At 41.8% G+C, this 23,992-nt stretch overlaps 2 protein-coding genes across 3 annotated transcripts; one reads left to right on the top strand and one right to left on the bottom strand.

The window, feature by feature from the left end:
* Positions 1-689: 689 nt before the first annotated feature.
* slc43a1a (solute carrier family 43 member 1a) lies at positions 690-17,293 on the top strand. Its single transcript, XM_072662958.1, has 14 exons — positions 690-843; positions 1,184-1,370; positions 3,759-3,814; positions 5,105-5,181; positions 8,683-8,775; positions 9,984-10,117; positions 10,756-10,874; positions 12,264-12,407; positions 12,589-12,615; positions 12,814-12,946; positions 14,087-14,222; positions 14,627-14,700; positions 14,973-15,096; positions 17,020-17,293. Exons 1-14 carry the CDS (start codon positions 690-692, stop codon positions 17,221-17,223), a joined length of 1,662 nt encoding a protein of 553 aa, XP_072519059.1. The 3' UTR covers positions 17,224-17,293.
* Positions 17,294-19,534: 2,241 nt separating this feature from the next.
* Positions 19,535-23,379, bottom strand: med19a (mediator complex subunit 19a). Of its 2 annotated transcripts, none has more exons than XM_072662960.1 (6): positions 23,047-23,379; positions 22,732-22,854; positions 21,718-21,851; positions 21,519-21,615; positions 21,127-21,221; positions 19,535-19,781 (listed from the first exon to the last, which is right to left on the bottom strand). In XM_072662960.1, the coding sequence occupies exons 1-6, from the start codon at positions 23,264-23,266 to the stop codon at positions 19,716-19,718; spliced, it is 735 nt and encodes a 244-aa protein (XP_072519061.1). In that variant the 5' UTR covers positions 23,267-23,379; the 3' UTR covers positions 19,535-19,715. The 2 variants fall into 2 exon arrangements, with proteins under 2 accessions (XP_072519061.1, XP_072519060.1); XM_072662959.1 differs by having other exon boundaries at positions 21,127-21,224.
* Positions 23,380-23,992: the final 613 nt, after the last annotated feature.

A 23,992-nucleotide genomic window follows, 5' to 3' on the forward strand; every position in this document is an offset into this window, starting at 1 on the left:
ACCCAGTACAAAAGTATTGCCAATAGAATAGCAGAGAAACATGAACCTATTGGCACAACAACCAATGCCAGGTGTGGGCTAGAAGGGGAATAAGGACCCCCAGCATTGAGCTGTAGAGCAGTGGAACTGTGTTCTCTGCAATGATGAATGGTGCTCTATCCAGTACCTGGGATGAGATGGGGAGTTGGGGATGAGGTAGTGGGCCGATCATCCAGCATCCTGACCTCACTAACGCTGTTGTGTTCACAGCAATGCTCCTCCACAGTCTAGTAGAAAGCCTTCTTCCCTGGGCAGTAGAGACAGTTACTCCAACGAAAGCTTTTTTAATACTCGAGAGTTTTTTTTTTTTAGAACTCAAGTTTAGTGTTGCAAAAGGAGAGTCAACTGGATTTGTGTGTTTTTTTAGCAATCGCAAGTGTCACGTTTGCAAGGACAATGAACCACATTGTACAGAGTTGTGCTCTCTGAAAAATAGAGCATGTCAGTGGTCAGTTATGCTGCTGATTTTGCATTTCTAACAATTCTGCAGTTATTTGACACTCAGTTAGATCACAGATTGCTACTCAGTGTCCTGATATAGAACGAGGAGTGAGAGCAATACGAAAGCACTTCCTATTTCAGATTTGTATCCTGTGTGTGGCACATTTACTGACTTTTGTCTGATCTGTCGCTCTCTCTCTGACAGGGGGATGGCTCCCTCACTCTCCCAGGCGTTCCGGAGGCGATGGTGGATGGCCTGCACGGCTGTGCTGGAGAATCTGGGGTTTTCTGCAGTTCTGCTCGGCTGGGGATCTCTGCTCATCATGCTGAAGAATGAGGGCTTCTACTCGCACCTCTGCACGGGTATGTTGGCCTAGAAACCTGAAGCCCTGGCTGCGGGTTACCATAGCAGAAAGGCCAGACATGCTGTAGGTAAAATATAACATTTAAAAAACAGAAGGGATGGTTAAAAACACGAAAACATGCAGAGCATGACCTCATGTATTGAGGATAATGGAGACACAGACAGAAACACAGCCAATCAGGGCAAACTCAAGTGGAAAATCTTGAAACCAGACCCAGAGGGTCATGAGAAACCTGAGTAATCCAAGTCATTAATAAACTATAAACTGATCAGTTCTTTCTTTTGGCACTGCTGACTCACTCTCTTTCCCTCTTTTTTTATTTTCTCTCTTTGTTGTAGAAAACGAGACGGCAGTGGTTCACACTAGTCACTCTAATGCTTCAGAAGGCTGGCTGAGCTGCGTGGAGCAGGAAGAGATGCTGAACCTGGGCTTTACAATCGGCTCCTTCTTGCTCAGTGCCGCAACGCTGCCACTCGGCATCCTTATGGACCGATACGGCCCCAGGCCCCTGCGTCTCGCTGGGAGGTACACACATGATTTCACACACGTGCACATACTACGCTGGTGGAGTGACATACCAACAGCAGAGGAGGTGAAAGCATTGCGGGCACAGTCAATAATAGCAATGGAGAAATGGGTCCGGAGTGAGCTTCCTCAGCCGGTACAAGAAAAACAGCCGCTGCTGAGGTTTTCTCCATAATGGAAACGCTTCTGTCCCAGTTCAGGGTACTGGGTCAGTCCCACCTAGGAAGCTTAATGACCATCACATAAGACAGACCTCATCTGTCATATAGACAGATTCATCATTGTTGGAGATGAGGCCCACTGTGGTTGTGTCATCTGCAAACTTTAGCAGTTTGACTGATGGGTCATTGGAACAGCAGTCGTTCCACTGTATAGTGAGAACAGTAATGGGGAGAAAGGACAGTACAGAGTCTTGGAGCCATAAACGTTTAGGCAGGTGAGCCGGCATGTATTGCCTTTTTTTTTTCAAAAAGGAGACATAAGGAAACTGCTGTATTCATGCTGTTGAATAGAAAATGTGATGATGGTGATTATTATGAATATTATTATTATCATCATTATTATCATCATTATTATTAGAGGTGTAGATACATCAGTCTATTTTGTGATATTGCATTGAAGTGCCCATAATTACCAACCTAGTGTTTGCATTATAGCCAATAATTTTAGCTAGTAATCGCAGCCAGTAACTTAGCATGTGTAGTCACTAGCACTGATCATTTCCATTCATTTCAACCCATTCAAAACACACCACATACACAGTCTATTTAGGAGCCAAAACAAAGACCATCTTTCCCATCTGGGTTCAGCTCACACAATCTAGGTTTAAGCTGCAGTTACTAATTTATTGTTAATAGTAATAAAAAGTTTCAATGAGACTCATGTTCCTCCACTGTTTCTTCTCTGATCTGTGATGTTCACCACAGTCCCACCAGCCCTCTTTACCTTCTTCCTTTATTATCAAAACTGAAGAAATTCGCACATTCCTCCAAACATTCTGTGTTTTTGAGGATTGATACAGTATTGCAAACATAATATTGTGGTACTTTGATAGCTTGGACAGAATGATGTTTAGCCTTGTGATAGCAGTACCTTGACAGTAGTCAACATCCAGATGGATGGGACCTTGAGAAAGGCACAGCTTTACTGCATCCTTGACTAAGCCGCTTGTCCTGTAGGATGAGGTTTGTAACAAACACCACATGTTTAAAAATGTTCTTGATCACAGATATCAAGGCTGTTGACCTGTAGTCCCTGTAGTCCCTGAGTTGGGTTATTTTCTGCCTTTTGGCACCATGTCTCAGACCTCCAGCTACATTCCTCACATTCTGTTTTTTGAAGAATGTGTGAATTTCTTCAGATTTGACAATAGAAGAAGGAGGAAGGTGAAGAGAGCTGGTGGGACTGTTGGGAACATCACAGCAGATCAAAGAAACAGTTGAGGAACCAGAGTCTCCCTGAAACCACCCAAACTGGAATCCCTGGTGGGGGTTCGAGAAGGATGCTGAGCTTAACGACCCTAAAACTGGTTCAGCTGGTTGCCCAAAGTGGGGGGTGGGATGGGGCCATGTTGCTGTCTGGGGTAAAACTTCACAGGGAGCCCCAGACAGCCCTGAAGCAGTGCATTTAGAAAGGCCCTCCTCCTTTGACTGTAGCTGTAAGTGCTTTGCAGAGCAGCGCTTCACCGTCTTACTAGAATGAATGGGGTCAGTCTGGGAGGGTGTGTCTATGGATGTGTGGCTGATAAGGTTCTTCACATATCTGTACTATACTCCAGTCATCTGTTTATCTTGTACCATTTATGCACATGCATGTCCTGTTTCATTCTTTTGGTCCAGTGTGGGATGAGTTGACCAGTTTCATCGTCACATTAACAATAACACAGCACTGTAGATTATTTATCATGAAACATTTATCATATATAAAACAGGCCTCTCAGGCCTAACAGGATTACAAAAACATTTTTTATAATTATTTAATTAAGCATGCATCAGAATCTCTTCATTTCGCTAAGTATGTTACACATACAAGGAATTGTACATGTTAACACAAGCGAAAAGTACAGTAAACAAATACGGTAAAGTATAATAAGTAATAAAAGTAATAAAGAGAGGAGGGAGCTAAGAGAGATGTAAACATCTGTACTTCAACAGGTAGGAATACTATATATCCACATGTAGCCTGAGTAAATACAACTTCTTGTACAGATGGTTACAGATGATCTAAGCATTTACAGAAAATGAACATCTGTACAGCTGTGCGAATAATCTTAGTGCAAATGAGCAACATGTGTAGCAGAACTGTGTTGCAGTTAAATCCAGCTTGGTTCAAAATCAAGGTTTGGTCATTAACCCCCTCCTCTCTCGTTGTCTCTCTCCCTCTTTCTAGTGCATGTTTTGCGTGTTCCTGTGCAATGATGTCTGTGTCCGCATACAAGCCTGAAGGTAAGCCAGAGAAAAATGCACACAAATGAAGATTAAATCAGGTTAAATCAGGTGAGCTGATTCAGTCTAGCTCACAAGATCTCAACTACTTTCTTCAGAATGAGAAACTCTTGTTCCTTTTTTACTGTATTTATGTTTCCCTGCGTCTGGAGTCTCTACAGTACAGTACACTTATATCTTATTGATGAGAGTGTGTGTGTATGTATGTATATATATATATATATATATATATATATATATATATATATATATATATATATATATATATATATACGGAATCAGTTACATATAATGTGCTCATGGGTTATTACATATTTATGTGTATTTGCTGACTGACATTAAGTCATTTACATATACAAACACATAAGCGCAGCATGTTTATTAAATATAAAGTATAAGTGGTATATAATAACCATTTGTATGTTTAAGAAGCATCGACTAATGTTGATTGTATTTGCATTCGCATGTTTTGTAGCATTTGTTGTATGAATTATGCATTTTATGTTTTTTTTTTGTTTGTTTAGTGTAATGATTCACAAAATTATTTGTGGTTGGATATGACACTTTAAAAACAGCTAAAACATTATACACTTAATATTGTATAATAATACACTAGCCACAAGCTAATAATATATAAGCCCTGAGCTAACATATGAGCTAGCTTATGAGGCATGTGCTTTTTAATCCCTGTATTAAATTCTTTGGTAAAAAAAAAGTGATTTTCTTAGAAGAAAGGTGGTCTGGAAATGCTAATATAATCAGTATTTATAGTAAAATGATTTACTTTGCTCAAAGCCTATTCCTATGTGTATTCAATTAAAAGAGCCATGTGTATGAGGTGTTGTATTTTTACACGCCTAATATTTATAGTAATTACATATTTGTAATTAAGGAATGCTTCTTTAATCGCATTTAGAAGGTTATTTTTGGAATAGTTCAGCATATAATCACATGAACATGCTTTAACATTGACCCCGGATGCAGTGGATGTTTATTGACTAAATCTGGGTTCTTTAGTTTAGAACGGGAGATGCATTGCCAACAAACGCTGGACTTGGACTGTCACCAGTCTAGCCTCTCTAAATGCACGACAAATCTGTGGGACACAGCATGGCTGACTTTTTAATCAAACTATCAAACCATTCAGAGTCCAGATATGTCCTGGTTGATTGACTGCATCAGTCCTGTTTATTCCGAATATTCCTTTAGTCTGATCTAATTATCTGAAACAGTTTGCAGCACTACACTGCGTCTAATCATTCCCCTGTGTCCCTTTTTCCGTCTCTCCAGTCCTCTCTGCCCTCATCTTTCTCGCTCTGTCACTCAACGGGTTCGGAGGAATCTGTTTGACCTTCACTTCTCTCACGGTAGGAAACTGGAAGGGAGGAACAGCAGTGGGGGGGGGGTGCTTTGTTGTGCCGTGGTTATTTGCAGACTTAACACGTGTGTGTTCAGTTCAGTTCAGTTCATGAGGTATGTGATTATGAGAGTGTGTCATGGCAAGAAGAGAGGGTGTGTATTAGAATGGGCACAGATGACTAAGCAGAGGAAATTGTTTCCACCAATCACAGGTAGAAATGCATGCACGCCTCCCCCACAACCACTCTTTCCTTCCTACACCTAAAATACCCACACACACACAGATTGGACTGTATTGTTTTTACAATATACACACTAACACATTACACACACTCACAGTCTTGTTTATTAGTTGCCGCAGTGAAGCGTGAAGAAGCCTGTTTGTCTGTTACGGAAAAGCTCACCAGGTATTAAAGAGAATGAATAGATTTATGGACTGCTGACAGTTAAATACACACACACACATACACACACACACACACACACCTTACATCTCATGAATGCATGCACACACGCCCCCCACACGCCCCATATGCCTGATTGCTGGAAAAACACGCGGGACACATGGTGCACTGAACACAGCTGACCCCTCTAGTCTTGTGACAATGTGTCCAGTCCTTCTGAGAAACCGTACACATAACACCTCTCTCTCTCGCCCGCTCTCTCTCCCATATGGGTTATTACCAGCATGGAGAGAATTGCACCATCTTGTTTTGTTGTTAAAGGGCATGACCTTACACACCTTTTCTCATACACACACACTCACCCTCGCAAATGTCCTCTCCCACCCTTTGTCACAAACTCAAAAAGTAAGTTTCTGTAAAGCGAAGAGCATCACATACATGTTTTGCTTGTGCCTACGGTCCTACTTAACCTCCATCTTGAGTGTGTAGGCTGGACTGTAAGGACTTTGTTTGGCTTTTGGGTTGACTCCAGGAAACACCCTCAGTGACCTCTGGTGTGTGTGTGTGTTTGATTAAGGAAGTGTGTGTGTGTGTGTGTGTGTGTGTGTGTGTGTGTGTGTGTGTTTGATTAAGGAAGTGTGTGTGTGTGTGTGTGTGTGTGTGTGTGTGTGTGTGTGTGTGTGTGTGTGTGTGTGGAAGATACTGTATCCACACTTAATGAGTGTCTTGTGAGAGGAACATCAGCGGCCAAATTCACTGAAGTGTGTTAAGGAAGAATTTTTTTCTTAACTTCTAAACATACAATTTTCTTAAGATGTTTATTTTTTTTTTATAAATTGTTCTCCCAAAAAACACCCTAAAAAAAGCAGTGTTCTTAATGGGGATGCAGTGGTTTTCTTCTAGGATTTTGTTTTTCAGCAGCAGTGGCCGAGTGGCTTAGGGGTGTGCCGAGCCGATCGGACTGATACTGGCCAAACTCACTGTGATAGTTACATCTCAAATCCAGACAGAGTTAAGAGTCTCCTGACCATAATAAGACATTTTGTAGGCAAATAAAGTTCCATCAAATTATCCAAAAATCACGGAAAGTTGTCCTAGGAGTATAAGGATTAAGAGAGGGTTAAAGATTGTATCGGATTGCTATCAGTACCAGCAGATACTCTGGGTTGCAATATCGGTACACCGGTATCAGACATGAAAAAAGTGGTATCGTGCCATCTTTTATAAGTGAGCCCTGACCAAAACTGAATGAGCTATGATTTGTTTTCCTATAGCATGTGTGCATTCGCCTCCTTCTAATTCTGAACGCGCTGTTCAGTACCAACGAAAGCAGCGTGGTTCTGCTAAAAGAACAAAACATCCCACAATAGATTCGTTTCTAACCAGGCGTAATTATCTTTAATGGATCTAATGGATTATAATATCTGTGTTGTTACACAACTAAAACCAAACTGGGTGTCTTTGGCAGCAAGGACAAAAACAGCAAAAATAGACCAACATTTTCTGGAAGAGTGAAGAGTTTAGATCCTCCTCTTCTGACGGATGAACTAAGACACTCTTCACCTGCTGCTCGTTTACAGTGAAACTGAAGTCTGCTTTCTGTTCCACCTTAAATAATGCAGCAGCCACATTCTGCTGTTCACATAAACACATTGCAACTGTGCACTGTTTAAGGTGGAATGGAGAATTATTATTAGAAGGTGGGTGGAAAACGATTTCGTATAAAATTGCACAGATTAGCTTTCATGATCTGCTGTAAAAGTTTTAGTGACATTGTAAGTAACAACGGAGTCCTAGCTCTGTGCACCAGTACAGAATGAGTAGAGCACAAAGGATGGCCAATGCTTTTAGACTGGCCTGAGTGTAGATGTAGGGGCCTCAAAACAAGATTTTTGGATGATGGTCTTTAAACTCAGTAAGCGTAATAAATAAAGGTATCTTTGAATTTTAGCCAAAATTACTGTGGGGTGTGGTGGGGGCGTTGTGGCAGGTTGAGAAAGGTACCACGTGGCAAGTAATGAGAACACCACAAAGAAGCCTACTTTTACTGGAGAAAGTAAACATGCTTGTGCTTGTACTCGTGGTGTGCTTGTGAGTTGGTTTGGTAAAATCCCAGTTTAACAGCCTGTAGCTTACTATTATTTTATATATACTGCATTTTATTTTCTATTAGATTTGAACTTGATGGTCAGTAATCAGTCAGAGCACGTAGCTCCACATAACTCATGCAGCACATGCCAGCACATGACAAGTCAGTTTGGTGTCCAAAATCAAGACCAGAATCCTCACCAGCTGTGTCCATACTGGCCTGTTGTGATCACGGACAGTCGTTTCCACAGATGACCGACGTTATAAAACAAATCTAAATCAGATATTAGCTGGAACTGTCACATGTTTAAGCATCAATGAACAGGAGCATGAGTAAAAGCTGTAGGAACGCCACGTGTAGTTCTGTCACATTCCTGAGCCCATGTGTATGTTTGCTTGAACCACGGAGGAATGTGAGAATACTCCATTTCCTAGAACCGCGTGTGTCGGAGGCTTTATCCACAGAGACCAGGAGGAACCCGTTCACACCCTCTTGTCGCTAGTTTGTCACCTTGTTGTTATTTGACACAGCCGCCTGAAGCTTCTGCATGCTTGTGCGATTTCTGCAGAAAAGAAACGCCAGCGCAAACTTAACACGGCTCGGTTAGACTCCAGCGGAATCTCAAGGAAAACCGGAGGGCACCTTAAACCGTGCAAAACAAAGTCATCCCTCCTAGTCTTGAAAGAGGACGTTCTTCTAGGGTTCTTTAATAAAGGATAGCTCAAATAACTGCTAGAATGGTTCTTTACAATTCCAAAAATTGTTCTTTTCTTGTGTGTGGTACTAATTGTGTTACAGCTGCTGATGGTCAGTTTTTCATATTTTCTATTGCCTCGGTTCTTAATCTTCTTTGGACTATTATTGTTAGGTATATCTCTATGATGGAGTTCTCTTGATCTTATGAAAATGGCAGATCTAATAACAGAATATGCCCTTTTGCTATCTAGAACCCTACAAGAGTATATTGAGTGTACTCAATTCTAATATTTATGCTTTCCCTATTCTCTCTACTGCAGTTGCCCAACATGTTTGGCAGTCTCAGTTCTACAGTGATGTCGCTGATGATTGGATCGTACGCATCATCTGCTGTCACCTTCCCTGGAGTTAAGGTATGGGAATGATGTGAGGGGACGTTGTTGTCTGGACTCTGCAATATAAGCATCTATACCAGGGTTAACCCTGCATGAAGTAGTCCCTGGTACCTTCGATACTTGATATTACTGAAGGCCAACAGGTCTCACACCGACTTAGATCAGATACATCAGGATGTGCTTGGGGAAGAGAGACTGCATAGGGCAGTGGGACCCCAGGAATGGAGTTGAGGAAAACAGTTCTATGACATCAATTGGCATAGAACAGTGCAGTGTATTGGCATGACAGCCAAACAGAAACCATATAATCATTAAAAAGGAATGCAGTGTGGGGAAGAGAATGTGCTCTGACAAGCACCAGAAAGCCAGTTCCTGTAATGCGGTAAAGTCTCGTAACTGTTGCATCAGAAATTAGAGCGGTTAACATAGTTCATATTAGGATTCATGGAGCAGCATTAAAGCTATGACTTGCTTGGCTGTTTGTATATAAATTTATATAAATATGTATTTGCATAATTGGTTTTCATTGTTGCCGATATGACAAAAACATTATATCACAATACTTGGGCATCTTACCAATATGTATCCCAATATTTTGACATGCATCATATCCAATTAAAGAGGACTCATTACATTCTTTAAGGTCTATAGATCTTCAATGCAACAATCCGCTTCATGCAAAAGTATTGGGACACCTACAAGAGCATGTATGACATCCCATCCTAAACCCTAAAGGCATTAATATGGAGTCGGTCCCCCTTTGCAGCTCTAACAGCCGGTCTGGAGCTGTGCAGTTATTGAGTCAGTAGAGCGTTGGAGACAGCACTCTGCCCTGACCCCGCTCTGTAGCTTTACGTGGTCCATAACCACCATTAAATCACTCACAGCTGATGGTGGAAGATCTAAAAGGAAGGAAATTTCATGAACTGATTTGGATTGGATGCAGCGGTGGCTTCTATTACAGAACCACGCTGGAGTTCAGTGAGCACTTTAGGACCACCCATTCTTGCATTAATGTGTGGAAAGGCAGACTGTATGGCTAGGGGGCTTGATGTTACACTACTGTGGCAATGACACTGAATAAAACACCTGAAATTAGTAATTAAGAGGTGTGTCCCAATACTTTTGTCCATATAGTGTATTAATACCAATGTGGTATCAGTTAAGAGTATGCAATCAGCATTTGTACACACTCTCTCACACTTTCTCTTTCTTTCCTCATTTAGCTGATATATGATGCTGGTGTGTCGTTCACTGTGATCATGTGGGTCTGGGCTGGCCTGGCTGTTCTGGTCTTCTTCAACTGCTTCCTGAACTGGCCAGTGGAGTCCTTCCCCACACCAGAGGAGATGGAAGAGATGTCAGTGTAAACGCTTTTATCACGTTGAAGTCTGTCTTGTGAATTCTGTGCCACTCTAAAAGGGTTTCTCCTAAAGGGAGGAGAGAAATAGAAATATTTATAGGAATTTTGCCACCACCCAGGTGACGCCCAAGGTATGCAGATGATTGATGTTGTAGGCACTCAGAGATCATTTGCGAAACTCACACATTCACAAAAAAAAGGTTGTGGACACCTGCTCCTTTTCCAGAGTTGCTTTTGAAATCAGTGGTAATAATAGGGAGTTTGTTTCAGTCAGTTTTATTAGTGTCCTTCCAATGAAGTCGCTCAAAACAAACATATTTCTGAACAGTGACTTCATACTTTTTAATGATCTGAAATGGTCAGAATATTTTGGCCAACATAGACTTTATTCTATATGACAGCTTTTTGTTTTAGTGCAACTTAAGAAACTTAAGAAACACATGTTGGACACCACACCAGTCATGGTCAATCTTGGATGAATACAGAAAGGTACTGACCATTTTTGCGGTACCTTTCTTTGTGAGCATGAAGCTTCACAAGCCTTCTCTAATCAGCTTCATCTTCATCTGCTTGTTGGAGTTTGAATCAGTAGAACATAGAAAGCTGCATTTTTAATCCTTCACTCTCTCTTTCAGGCAGAAGATGAGCCCAGGTACTGAGTCTCAAAAGCACACTCTGACCTCAGGAGAGAAAATGGAAGAGCAGGTGAACTACTCGACTGACAAACTGACCGATGCTACCCAGAACACATCACGTGAGTTACCCGCAGCGTCAAAGACACCACCATTGCGTTGCCTAATGACAAACTGAGCCTTTGCTTGCAGTTGTGAGAGGAAGCTTTTGCCTTGTAGATTTTTATAGACCCAGAGACGGGCGGTGTAAGTAAGCTCAGACGTGAACAAAGGACTGGGGTACAAGCGTCCAGTGTTGATAATCCCAGGTGGGAATCCCGGGTTATGGCTATATGTTAATGAAAGTTAGATTAGGTCTCTATAGCACAAGGACAAGCATAGGGGGAGTCATGCCATATGGGTCAGAGGGCCACTGAGTTCATCTAATCTAATGAAGTTCCTCAGCGACTGAGACAATGACATAACTGTTTAAAGTCGGCCTCATCTCTGTTTTATGTGGAATTTCTTGGGGGGACAGAAAAGGCAGACCTGGTACTTAAACCTGGCTTAATAATGTCTGAATTCCAAACGTTATTGGGTACTTTTCATTTTCAGCTCGCTCCTTCAGGGTTCCATATAACGGCCAACAGCATTCGCTTAAGAGTCAAATAAATGCAGAAATCCCCATGCACGCAGCGGCAGACGAATATTGATATGATTTTACAAAATGACATTCCCAGTGGGGGCTGGACATTAGCATGTCAGACCTTTTCCCAAAATGTCTGGTGCATTGGAGCTCAGAGAGGGTGCATTCGGAATAATTTCAATGTTCGAGGTTGAACAGATGCCTGGTTAACCGCGGGGAAGGCAGCCGAAATAGACTTGAGCCAGGATGACCATTGCTAACCACTTGTATTTTGCTTTCCATCATGCTGATAGTAGTGCTGCAAGCAACGTGGACGGTTAAAACCAGTTGAAGTTCTCTGCGAGAGGCGATATTGTGAGAGCTGTCATGATTTTATCCTAAGCCGTTCATATATTGGGAGCTAAAAAAAAAAAAAAAACGACCAATGCCGTGTGGAAGTATGCACTGCAGAAGCGTTTGCTAGTCTTTTAGTAGGTGTAAGCCTCAGACTGTCTGCCCACAGAAGTACACACACTGCCTTGTCAGAAGCTTGTGAGAGCAATACAGGCATCATGGAACATGCACCAGTCAGCCCAGCCATAACATTAACACCACCTCTACACTTGTTTTTACGCTCATTGTCATTGCCATTTTTATTAGCTCTCCTGACCATATAGGAGCACTTTGTAGTTCTGTAATTCCAAACTGGAATACCACTCCAAATATTTGACCAGGCACACACACGTGCACTGACAAGTTGCTGTGATGTAGAGATGTCTTGGAGCTCGCTTGTGCATAATAGGTAATATACCTCTGTGAACTGAACCAGTGAGGGTATGTTCTCTCCTTCTGAGAAACAGACCATGACATATACCTCACTCTCTCTCTCTCTCTCTCTCACACACAGACTCCGTTCCATTTCGGCGCTCTGTGTTTTCCCCAATTTTCCTCTGGAGTCTGGTTACCATGGGAATGTCTCAACTGCGTATCATCTTCTTCATGGGCGCCATGAACAAAATGTTGGAGTTCTTGGTCACACATGGCTCTCACCGTGAGTGCCCTACACAGACACACTCACACATACACACGACCAGCCTCGACAAATACCCATATTTCCACACTGACTCCTACGTTTGTGTCTGTATAAAAGTGTGTGAAAAAATAGAAACACACAGCCATTAAATCTGTTTTCTGTCTCTGTTGGGTTCATGTGGTTCTTTGCTCTTTTGCAGTTGCAGATCTTGATGTTGAAAACACAGGTGAGGGATATTAAAAGTTACATCACTCTTGTGTGACACAGTAATGCTTTTAGATCTGTGCATCTTTAGGAGAAATAGTGTGTGTGTGTGTTCATCTCGACAGTTCCAAAAGTATTTGGACATTAACTTGCACATGTTTTCATAGCATAATCTATGTGAACGTGTGGTAAACGTACTAATTTGCATGTGTTTCTCCAGTGAACTTCTACGCGTCCATCTTTGGCACACTGCAGCTCCTGTGCCTGGTCACCTGCCCCCTGATTGGCTACATCATGGACTGGAAAATAAAAGAGTGCGAGGAGGAGACAGGTCCTGCAAACGTAGACCAAACGTAAGACATACACAAACGCACATACAGAACACACACACTCACAAATCATACTGTAGTTTGAGTTATGACTGTTCATTAGGTACATCCACTGTCCATTTTATCAGAAACACCTTCTACATACACTATATTTTGAAATGTTTGTGGACGTCCTTTCTAATGGATGCATTCAGCTACTTTAAGTTGCAACAACCACTGTCCCGGATGTGTAGATGCACACACACAGTCTGTTTAGTCATTGTAGAGAAGTACTGCTAATAGTACAGATATACATGAGCTTATTGGCACCCTGCCTAGGGTAGGATAGAGGGGTATAAAGCCCCCCAGGCTCAAGCTGTGAAGCACTGGAACTGTGTTCTCTGGGGAGTTGGGGATGAGGTGGGTTGGTGATCATCCAACATCCTGACCTCACTAATGCTCTTGTCACTGAATGCAATCAAATCCTCACAGCAATGCTCCTCCGAAATCTAGTAGAAAGTCTTTCCTGGACAAACTGATAAACTGAAGATGGGTTAAAGTCAGTCACTGTAAACCTACAAACTACATCTATTTACTGTTAAACATAAAGGTTCTAGAAAAGGTTCTTTAAGCGATGAAGAACAATTCTGGTTCTATAAAGAACCATTTTTGTAAGAGATGAAGATGAACCTTTAAATTAATGAAGAGCCATTACATCCACTTCTTTAAACCTTAAAAGATCATTCACACACACTATATATGTGTCTCTTTCATCAAAGTGGTTCTTTATGTAACCGGAAAGGCTGTTCTTTGGCTTTGCTCAAAGAACCCTTTAAAAATAAAGGTAGCACCTTTATTTCTTAGAGTGTATGGTGGTCGTACCTTTTAAAATAATTGCCAGTGAGTGTAGATGTACTTACAGAAGTGGCACTTCAGTGTATGTTGCTACATATTACTAGATAGTAGTAGAGTGTGGCTTGAGGTATGATCCACTGGTAGAACCCATTTTAACAGGTTTTATATAGATCTACAAAAGGTCTTTCACAAATTTAATGAACACTTCACCATATAAGCATCCAACAAGGTCTTTGACCCTTTTTTAAACAGTGTAGTGTTAAAGTTCAACATTTAGAGTCAAACATGTAATGAGCGCCACATCCTGAAGACTCTCATTATCTCCTGCAGCAGCAGTTCTGCCTCCAAACCGAAGCGTGACCGAAAGATCCAGAAACTGACGAACGCCATGAGAGCCTTCATTTTGACCAACCTGCTGCTTGTCCTGTTTGGCATCACCTCACTCATCGACAACCTGCCTCTGCAGGTAACGAGACCCACTGTACCCAACACCACACACTGATGACTTATTTTCAGGTTGTGTAATTAGATGTTAGCTGCTCTGTAGAGTACAGATAACAGTGTTTGGCTTTGTGCAGTTTTTAAAAGCATGGTCTGTTTCAGTAAACTCAGCTGTTGTAAGTTTTTACATTCCTTACAATTTTGCAACTCTAGGAAGACTCACCTAATTTATATTGCCAGTACTTCTCTACAGGAACTAGACATGCTGTGTATGTGCATTTGCACATCTGAGTCGGCAATGGGTGTCCACTTGCTTGATGTAGAATGAACTTTGGAAGATCTCACAGTGATTCACTCTTGTGTACAGGTTTAAAGCTTTACTGTGTTTCTTGCTCAGTTTACTGACTTTAGGCTTGTATCGTTTTCTAGATTCTGACATTTATCTTGCACACTATGGTCCGAGGATTCATCCACTCCTGCTGTGGAGGCCTGTATGCTGCTGTGTAAGTACACACACACACACACACACACACTTTAGTAATTATACTATATTTTATATACATTTTCAGTGTACTATTTTAGCTTAGCTTAAGTCCCACTCCCCACCCAAATATCCTCATGATATTTGCATCATATTTAAGACTGATTATATGCGTTCCTTTTGGTCAGCAGATCTGAAATGTACCAGACATGCATCACTCCCAAATATGGTGCTAGAATGAAGTAAAATAAATAAATAACCTCACCCTCTCTCTTTCTGCCTCTCTTATTCTAGATACCCCTCTAACCACTTTGGCACTCTGACGGGACTGCAGTCTCTGATCAGTGCTGTGTTTGCTCTGCTGCAGCAGCCTCTGTTTATCGCAATGTTGGGACCTCTGAAGGGAGATGTATACTGGGTAAGACATACACACAAACACACACACATACACACATACACATTTAGTTCAGATCTGGCAACAGAAAATTCAAAAAATGGTGATCCCCACATGCAGGCAAAAATCTATTATGGATCACCCAATTACCCAACCCATACATATTCTCCCCCCCATCACGTTATGCTCCTAACACTGGGAGGGTGAAGGTCCCCCGACACGTGTGCAGCCAGCCATCGCCTCTATTTCCAAACATCCGCCAATGCAACAACTGCCGTGCTTGAAAGAAAGAGCTGTGTACACGAGTGCCTTTCTAATTAGGCTAATCTGGCTGCTTAGGGTCCCCAGTCTAAACGTACAAAACATGTCTTATGAATATTGCCCCAGCGTCTAAATAATGTCTGCTGGATTTCACCAGTATTGCTCTGCCCTCCATGTAGAATGGGCAGTCCTGTATGTGGTTCAGGCCTACCTCAGCTTAACCCAGACCACTGGCATGGCTAACATGGCTCAGCTGTCTCTTGGTGCACTAAAGCTTACTTAGTAAGCTATCTAGCTAACTAGCTTTGTACATAGTTGGTATGTCATCATTACACAGTGGCATCGTCTTCAACACGAGCAGCATATGTTTCTAGCGAGCATTTCACTGAGGACAGCTTCAGTAAATTCACTCAGAAGGCGGATTCAAAGTTGTGTGGATCAAGAACTCTGCTTCATCGTGAGGAGAAGCCCGGCTAAACCCCCCGGCTTCGAGGCGCTGTGAAAGAAAGCCGGGGGTTTAGCCGGGCTGGTCCTCACCATGTGGGCAGAGTGTGAGTAAGCGTAGGGCTGCGAGAGAGATTCAAAGAGAGCAGGGGGATATACCTTAGGTGTGCAGCTCCATTGCCAGGGGGCAGAGTTAGGCCTTCCCGTAGTGTCATGATGATGTGTGTCTATGTATGGGCTGGTTACTCGATCACAGACATCAAAACCTTTTGATTTTGTGTGCCTGTCAGTCACATACATTCATTAGAATATAAAGATCACGCCCAGACTGTTCTCAGAGCAGTTAGAAGAGTGCATTTTGCTAAAGTTTGAGAAACGTATCATATTTTTATATTTTGTGTTTTGTATTAAAATATTGCTGAACGCTTCAGTTAACACCCAAGTTTAGCATTAAAAAAATTAAATAATAAACATCAGATTGTGCTACCAGGGTCTTTAAAGCACTTGTGCACATTTCTGATACATAAATACATACATTTTGGAAGGTGTCCAATCTCTGAGGGGCTAGATCAGAAGGCTAAAGATGGCCTTGTCCCCCTTTCCCACCGCAGAATCATCTTCACCATTGGTTGCCAACAGTTGAGCTGCTGATCTGGAAGAGTGCTTATGATTATCAAAATCTGTCAGAATCAGACTTAAGATTGTGTAGTGTGCATTGATCAGCCATAACATTAAAACTACTTATGTGAAGTGGACTGATATTGATTATCTGGTTCCAGTGGCTCCTGTCAAGGGGTGGATATATTATTCAGCAAGTGAAAAGCCAGTTCTTGAAGCTGACATGTTAAAAGAAGGAAATCTGAAAAGAAGGAATCTGAGCCGTAATTGCTAGACAACAGGATCAGAACATCAGGCAGGTCTTCTGGGGTGGTTCCCAGTATGCAGTGGTCAGTACCTACCAAAAGTGGTAGGAACCGGGGAACCAGCAACAGGCTCATTGGCTCCTAAGGCTCACTGGAGGCTAGACTGTCCACCAAAAGTGCTACTGTAGCTCAAACTGCTGGAAAGTTAATACTAGCAATGACTTGTGCATGTGAAGTCCATGTCTCAACTGGTCAGAGCTGTTCTGGCAGCACGAAGGGGACTTGCACAGTATTGCACAGGTAGTTTTTAATGTTGTGGCTGATCATTGTAAGTGACGATAAACTGATGAGTAACATGTTGATCTTTTCCACCCATCAGATCAACGTGGGGCTCCTGATCTTCTCATTTGCTGGCTTCTTGTTGCCTGGCTACCTGTTCTACCACCGCAGACACCTGATGCAAGAGAAGGAAGCCCGAGACAAGGCGACTGGCCAGACTGCGTTAGAGGGTCAGGCTCTCAACCAATTAGAAGCTAATGGCATTAATCACCACAGCAACGGCCATGTCCCGCAGGAGGCCTAGATCCAAAGAGGAAAGCTCATAGGACTTCTTTTTTTTCCTTCTGAATTTTTATTTTCCACAAAAACTGCAAATCGGCTCCCAACATGGGGACTGGGCTGTTGGCGAGGACTTGTGCACATTGTGTCAGTAGTCAGTGTTGCATTACCTTGTCAGTAGCTTCACATGTTGGTGCTGAATTGTTTCATTGAAGCCATGAAATTTCATAGCAGGACTTTTTTTTTAATGTCACACAACTTGAACGCAGTTCTTTTTGCTTTTAGCGAGGTGTTACGAATAGTTGTTATGTAATGCAATGATAACTTCTTTTTTATCTTGTATTTATTCTTTAGGGTTGTTTTTAGTAGTGGCTGAAACGATGGTATTCCCCTCCCCCTATACAGTGTTCTCCTCCTGCAGTGCTGTAGTCCACCAGCACAGTTTTGTGTTTTCCCTGCAGCTGTAGCTAATGATTAAGCACTAATGACCACATCAGAAGCTAATGGTCAGGCTGTGATCGTCACAGAGCTTGAGAAAAGTGTGTGAAAGCACGCAAACAAACAATCAAAACACAAAACTGTGAAGCACAGCTGTCCTGATGCACACAAACCCAAAGGAACTTCACTTGACTGTAGACAAGCTACCTCAGCCAGTCATTGTCTCTCACACTGACCCATTCGGGCAGTTTGTCGATGTCCTGTGTGTGTTTTTACTCACTAAAGTGTGTGTCTAGGTATGCATTGTAAATTTGTTTGTCTTTTGGTCCATATTATCTTAGAAAACGTCAATGCAATCATTTCAATAACACCAAAGACGCTGAGAAAGATATCAACTGTACTTTTATTTCTTGTATTTTAAAAATATGCAAATACCCAAAGCAGATGTCTGTCACTCTATCTTTACCAATGATGTTTCTTTTTTTTCTTTTGTACTTTTTACCTGCATAGTCATTGGGAGGGACCGTGTGTGTTTTTCCTCTACTTGTTGCTTGTATCAATTCCATTGTACTATTTTGTTATTCTTACATTTTTAAGCTTGAAACTTGTGCTGCTCTGGCTTTATTTACTCATGCTGTTTACCTAAGCTCGCTTCGAAGGCGTATGCGATGTCACCAGTGGTCAAATAATTTTTCAGTGGTCAGGGGTAGAAGTGACATGTCACACAAAGACACGCTAACCGCTCAGAGCACTTTGTTGTCATAGCCAAACTTCAGCCTGCATTCTGTTACTTTAACGTGTGTTGGTGTGGAACCAGTGCCTTGCTTACATCTCTATATATATCCATTTATATTCTTCTTTTTTTTGTCACTGAACGCACATCACTGCTGGCACAGGTTGTTGAGGTGATTAACCTTGCTGTGAAGATCACAAAGCCATGTCAGAAATGTAGCTTTAGAGAGTGTGATATCAATCTCCAAATAAAAGACATGCACACAAAAAGCACCCAGTTCCTCTCCATGTGGTTGTTAATGCTATCATACGTTATATCAGCTCCACGTCTCCTACAGGAGCACTTTGCAGGTCTATAATCCCAGACTGTATCCATCTGTTTCTCTGTATGCTTTGTTAGCATCCTTTCACCATGTTCTTCAATGCTCAGGACCCCACAGGACTGACAACCACAGAGCAGGTACTATTTGGGTGGTGGGTCATTCTCAGCGCTACAGACATGGTGGTGGTGTGTCAGTAGTGTGTGTTGCGCTGGGATGAGTGATTCAGACAGCAGTGCTGCTGGAGTGTTTAAACACCTTAGCGTCACTGCTGGACTGAGAATAGTCCACCAACCAGAAATATCCAGCCCACAGCAGTGTACTGATGAAAGACTAGAGGATGACCAACACAAACTGCTGCAAGAAATACAGAGGGACACATTATAAACTATGTGTGTAGTGGGCAGTGGTGACTTGGCGGTTGGAGCTCCGGACTATTAATGGCAGGGTTGAGGGTTACAGCTTGCTGAGCCTGGGTATCTGCAGCAGTGGCTGCATGTGTGCTCACTCTGTGTGTGTGTGTGTGTGTGTGTGTGTATGTATATATATAATTATTATATATATATAAATGTATGTACAAAGTTGGCTAAATCCACATGTTTAGAGCTGCTTAGATTTTAAAGAGAATATTCAAGATAACATCTCTGTAAAATCTTATTTAGGAGACAAACTGGAGTGTCTAGTAAAAAAAAAAAAGTACCAAGTGTCATTTGGGAGTCTCTGGGATGTCAGAAGGCAATAGCACCCCCTAGTGTTTCACTGTTGTTTTTTGTAGCAGTCTGTATTCATTCATTTATTCATTCACTGAATTTCTTTCCAAAGACAGGCAGGGGGAGGCAGTAGAATAACAAAATTTATTTGAGTCATTCTGAATCATGAGGAGAAAATAGAAGTGGAAATACAGCTTATCTGTGACAACCAGATTCAATTAATATCAGCCACAAATCACACTCACTCACACACACCCCAGACATCCATCCATCCATCCATCCATCCATCTCACTCACACTCACACACACCTGCCCCTCTATCTCAGACTGTTACTGTTGGGTTGAGAGCCAGTAATACCAGGGTGGTCAGGACTGTGTCGATTCTGTGAAAGAAAAGACAGGAAGACAGATGTTTGCATTAGTGCTTCAGTGTCTCAGTCCCTCGCCACCGCTGCATTTAATTACACAGTGGTCAAAACTAATAAACAGACTCTGGAACAATTATTAATAATAAATCAACAATATTTCTGTCCCTAATTCAGGCTATACCTATAACGGGCATTTTGAACAACCACAGACATTCATATCTGTTTTATCCAATTTTTTGCCAATTTAATCATATTTATTTCCTTCAGATATCTTAAAAGTTTGATATCTATCTAAAATGACGAAATCCGATTGATTTGTTTGGTCATGATGTAGATGAACTGCCCCAAACCTGCCCTACATGATCCTGTCACATCACATCAAAATGAGCTGCAATTTTAAAGGCAACAATTCTAATTATCGACACTCCCTAATGTACCTCAATCTGCATAACAATTACACAAATAATGCTCTCCTCCTCTCAAATGCATTAATAGTGACCCAATACTAAAAAAGCATATGAGCAACAAACATATGAGCCAACAACGGTTCTCATAGGCAAGATTTGAGGTTGAGCAGTGAGTGCACAGCTCCGCCTGTTGGCCAGAGCTTCAACAGCTTTACAGTCATACTATATATTTTATAAGTTTTTGGACACCCCTTCTAATGAATGCCTTCAGCTACTTTAAGCTGCACTCATTGCTGATACAGATGGGCAAATGCACACACAAACACATACATTATATATATGTATGTGTGTGTGCATTTTATTAAGCGATTATTTGCCTAATAATAAAAACAATCATCATTCATACACAAAGTTGTGGTTTTACATCACTGTGTTCATTAAAACATCAGCAAAGTATTATAGTATAAATAGAAATATTTAGAGTTCTCATCCAACACCTGGTATGGTAAATGATGGTAAATCAGGTGAACTGGTGATGGAATTGAACACATCCACGCTGTGCTGGATAAGGGCGTCCAGAAGAAACCTGGAACCAAGCTCTGTTCTTCAGAGTAGCTCTGAAGATCTCACCTACTTTCTTCAGAATGAGAAACTCTTGCTCCCTTTTACTTGATTTACGTTTACCCTGATCTGTTCTGATGAGTTCTGGAGCTTCTACAGAAGAAACTCTACCTTAGTGCTGAGAGTTTAAATAATGTGATTAGGGGCCGAAAACCTTGGTGTAGTACTGTATGTTATTATAAAGTGGAACATTCTTGACGTACAGCTGCATAGTATGGTAATGTGAAGCACAATACTGACACCAGCTGTAATTCTCATGAACTGCTCTTCTATTTTCACAGACAACAGTTCCACCTCAATCTCTGAAAGCCTAACTAAGTCACTCTACCCACTTTTTTCTTCTTCTTGTCCTTCTTTTTCTTCTTGCGATCAGGATCGTCATCCCTCTTTTTCTTCTTCTTCTTGGGGTCAGTGTCTGACGGCGTCTCTGCTTACAGAATACCACAGTGTTTAGCCAGTGTGTGAAAGTGTGTATACTTAAAAACAGTCAATACATGACATTACAAAGGCTGAAGATGCAATAAGTGTAGTGGAGTGGTCACCAAAACGTCTGGAGATCTACCATCCTGCAGGCTTCACCTCCATTACAAATCTAATACATCAGATTTAAGTGAATCAACCACTTTTGATGAAAGTAATAAACGGATATGGTGGAGCTAAAGTCTGCAGCACAGCAGATCTTCAGGAGCACGGATGGTGACCACTGGTATAGCGTGTGTGTTACCTGGAGGTATGGGGTCCTGAGGTCGATGATGTCTGTGTTTGTGTTTGCTCTTCTTCTTTGGAGGCTGAATGTGCATGAGTCTGTACTGCTCTGGAAGCTAGAAGACACACATTTAACATAAGAGATTCATCTGTATGTCTCTGATTATTTTATATAGATGAGCCAAGAAGCCATGAAGCTGCCTGGTGAAGGTGCGTACCGGTCCAGTGTGTAGTCTGAAGCCAGTCAGTAGTGCGCCAGTCAGCGGGCTGAAGGAGTTTCCACAGACTGGAGGCTTCTCTATTAGAGAGCGAAGAGAACTGCCATCCTGCACGCCTGGGCAGTCTATCATACCTGCATAAAGAGAATTGCATGTTTTGCAGGGTGTTTTGTGTGTTCTAATATAGCTATATATCCAAAAGTATCAAGTATCAAGTCCAAAGCACAAAAGCAAGTCCAGCTGTGAATGGTTCAAATAAAAGTCCTCCCATTGAGATGCTGTGGCAAGACCTTAAACCCTCCAATATAGCCAAACTACAACAAGGCCAGAATTTCTCATTTCTCTCAAAGACTCATTACCCCAAACGTTATCTCAAACGTTTGATTGCTGTAGTCACTGTCAAGGGTGGCACAACCAGTTTTTAGGTTTAGGGAGGCAATTGCTTTTTCACATGGGTGATCTATATTTTGAATAAATCTCTTCAAAATCTTCAATAACTGAAATGATCATTTAAAAGCTACATCGCGTGTTTACTCGGGTTGTCTTTATCTCATATTAATATTAATGGGTTGTGGAGCTGTAGATGGTTGGTGTGGCGCAACAGGTAACACCACTACCTGCCAGTGAGCTACCACACCATGTGGGAGACTGGGGTTCGATTCCCGGTCTGGGTGACTACGCTGCGCTACACCAACAAGAGTCCTTGGGCAAGACTCCTAACACTACACTGACCCTCCTCTGTAATATGAGTTACCTTGTAAGTCGCTCTGGATAAGAGCGTCTGCTAAATGCCGTAAATGTAAATGTACATGTAGATCTGCGTTCTCTGGATTGATGGGCGGTAATCTAGAACTTAGTACCCAACATCAGTACCTGACCTCACTAATGCTCCTGTAGCTGAATGCCACCACATCCTTACAGCCACTAGCCATCTAGTGCAGGTTCAAGCCTTCACAGAAAAGTTGGGTGTCTGCAAAATCATCTCCTCCAAATCCAGCCAAGCCAGAGGATCACCTGGTAATTCTGGTAGGAAGTTACTCAGCTTCTCCTTCACCTTCTTGCCACAAAACTTATTGTATGCATGCTCCAGATTGTAGTGTGTTATCAAGTTTGTGTTTCCAGTTAAATCGTTTCCAGCTGGAAAATAAAAACACACATACAAACAGCAAGTTAATGGACACACAGTTCAGCCATAGCTTTCATTGTTTGCTTGGTTACTTTTAGCCAGCTAACAGTAAAAATCTCTATTCTTAGTGTTTACTTACAATTAAAGCAGAAGTGTGCATCTTAGACTTTATCCATATATAGTATAACAGGGGTTTTATTTACCAGGCAGTTCTCGCAATAAATAGAAAGGCTCATTCATGACTCCCGGCTTCCGAGCTGCAGGCCCTTCATCCCCGGGCTGTGGTGGGATCTGAGGCGGCACTGGAGCTTGAGTCTGCGGTAGCGGCGGCGGCGGTTTTCCCGGACCAAAGCCCAGAGCCCCCGGCCCTTGAGGACCCTGAGCTTCGCTTTGGCCAAAAAGCGTTGAAAATATTTCCGTCATGAGGTATAATTAAAAAATAAAGTACAAAATACTTATGTAAACAATAAATATAAACTCGAGGCGCTGAAATCTGGCTGTATGGAGCGCTCGCTTGGTCACTGCACACTATCAACACAAGGCGGTACCGTAATAAAGCGCATATAGGCGCACAGGGATCCGCTCAGTTTGGGACTTTCACACCCGGTCAACGTCGCTCCCACGTTAGTCTGACTTTAAAATGACAGATCATTCTTTCTAGGCTTCAAACATCACAATTAGTTTGATTTATTACATAAGGAACCCTTGAGAATAAAAAAAAAAAACACTACCTTTTCTTGCATTTTAAATAAATAATAATAAAAGACAAACAGTGGATTCAGTCCCCAGTATTTCTTTCTTTCATTATGGCTTATATAGAAATTAAGCTACAAAAACAAGCCAATTAATTTTTTTGCGGTCATGAAATGCGGTACATCTATATGTATCCACCTACCACCAGAGCCTATAGCTGGACTGCTTTTTGAATGATGCGACATACAGGGCAGCCAATCAGAACAGTAGTCATTTACATATTCCAATCTTAAACATCCAGTAACAAATACCACCTGTTTGATTACAAGTGATAAATACATGGCATGTAAACATGAATCCTCACGGTTTTAGGTACAACCCCTAAAATGTAATATTAAGTGGACCTTAAGAGGAGAAGTGCAAAATGGTAAAATATGAGCTCAATAAAATCACCTC

This window comes from Salminus brasiliensis, chromosome 19 (genome assembly GCF_030463535.1).
Source record: "Salminus brasiliensis chromosome 19, fSalBra1.hap2, whole genome shotgun sequence".
Classification (NCBI taxonomy): Eukaryota; Metazoa; Chordata; class Actinopteri; order Characiformes; family Bryconidae; genus Salminus; species Salminus brasiliensis.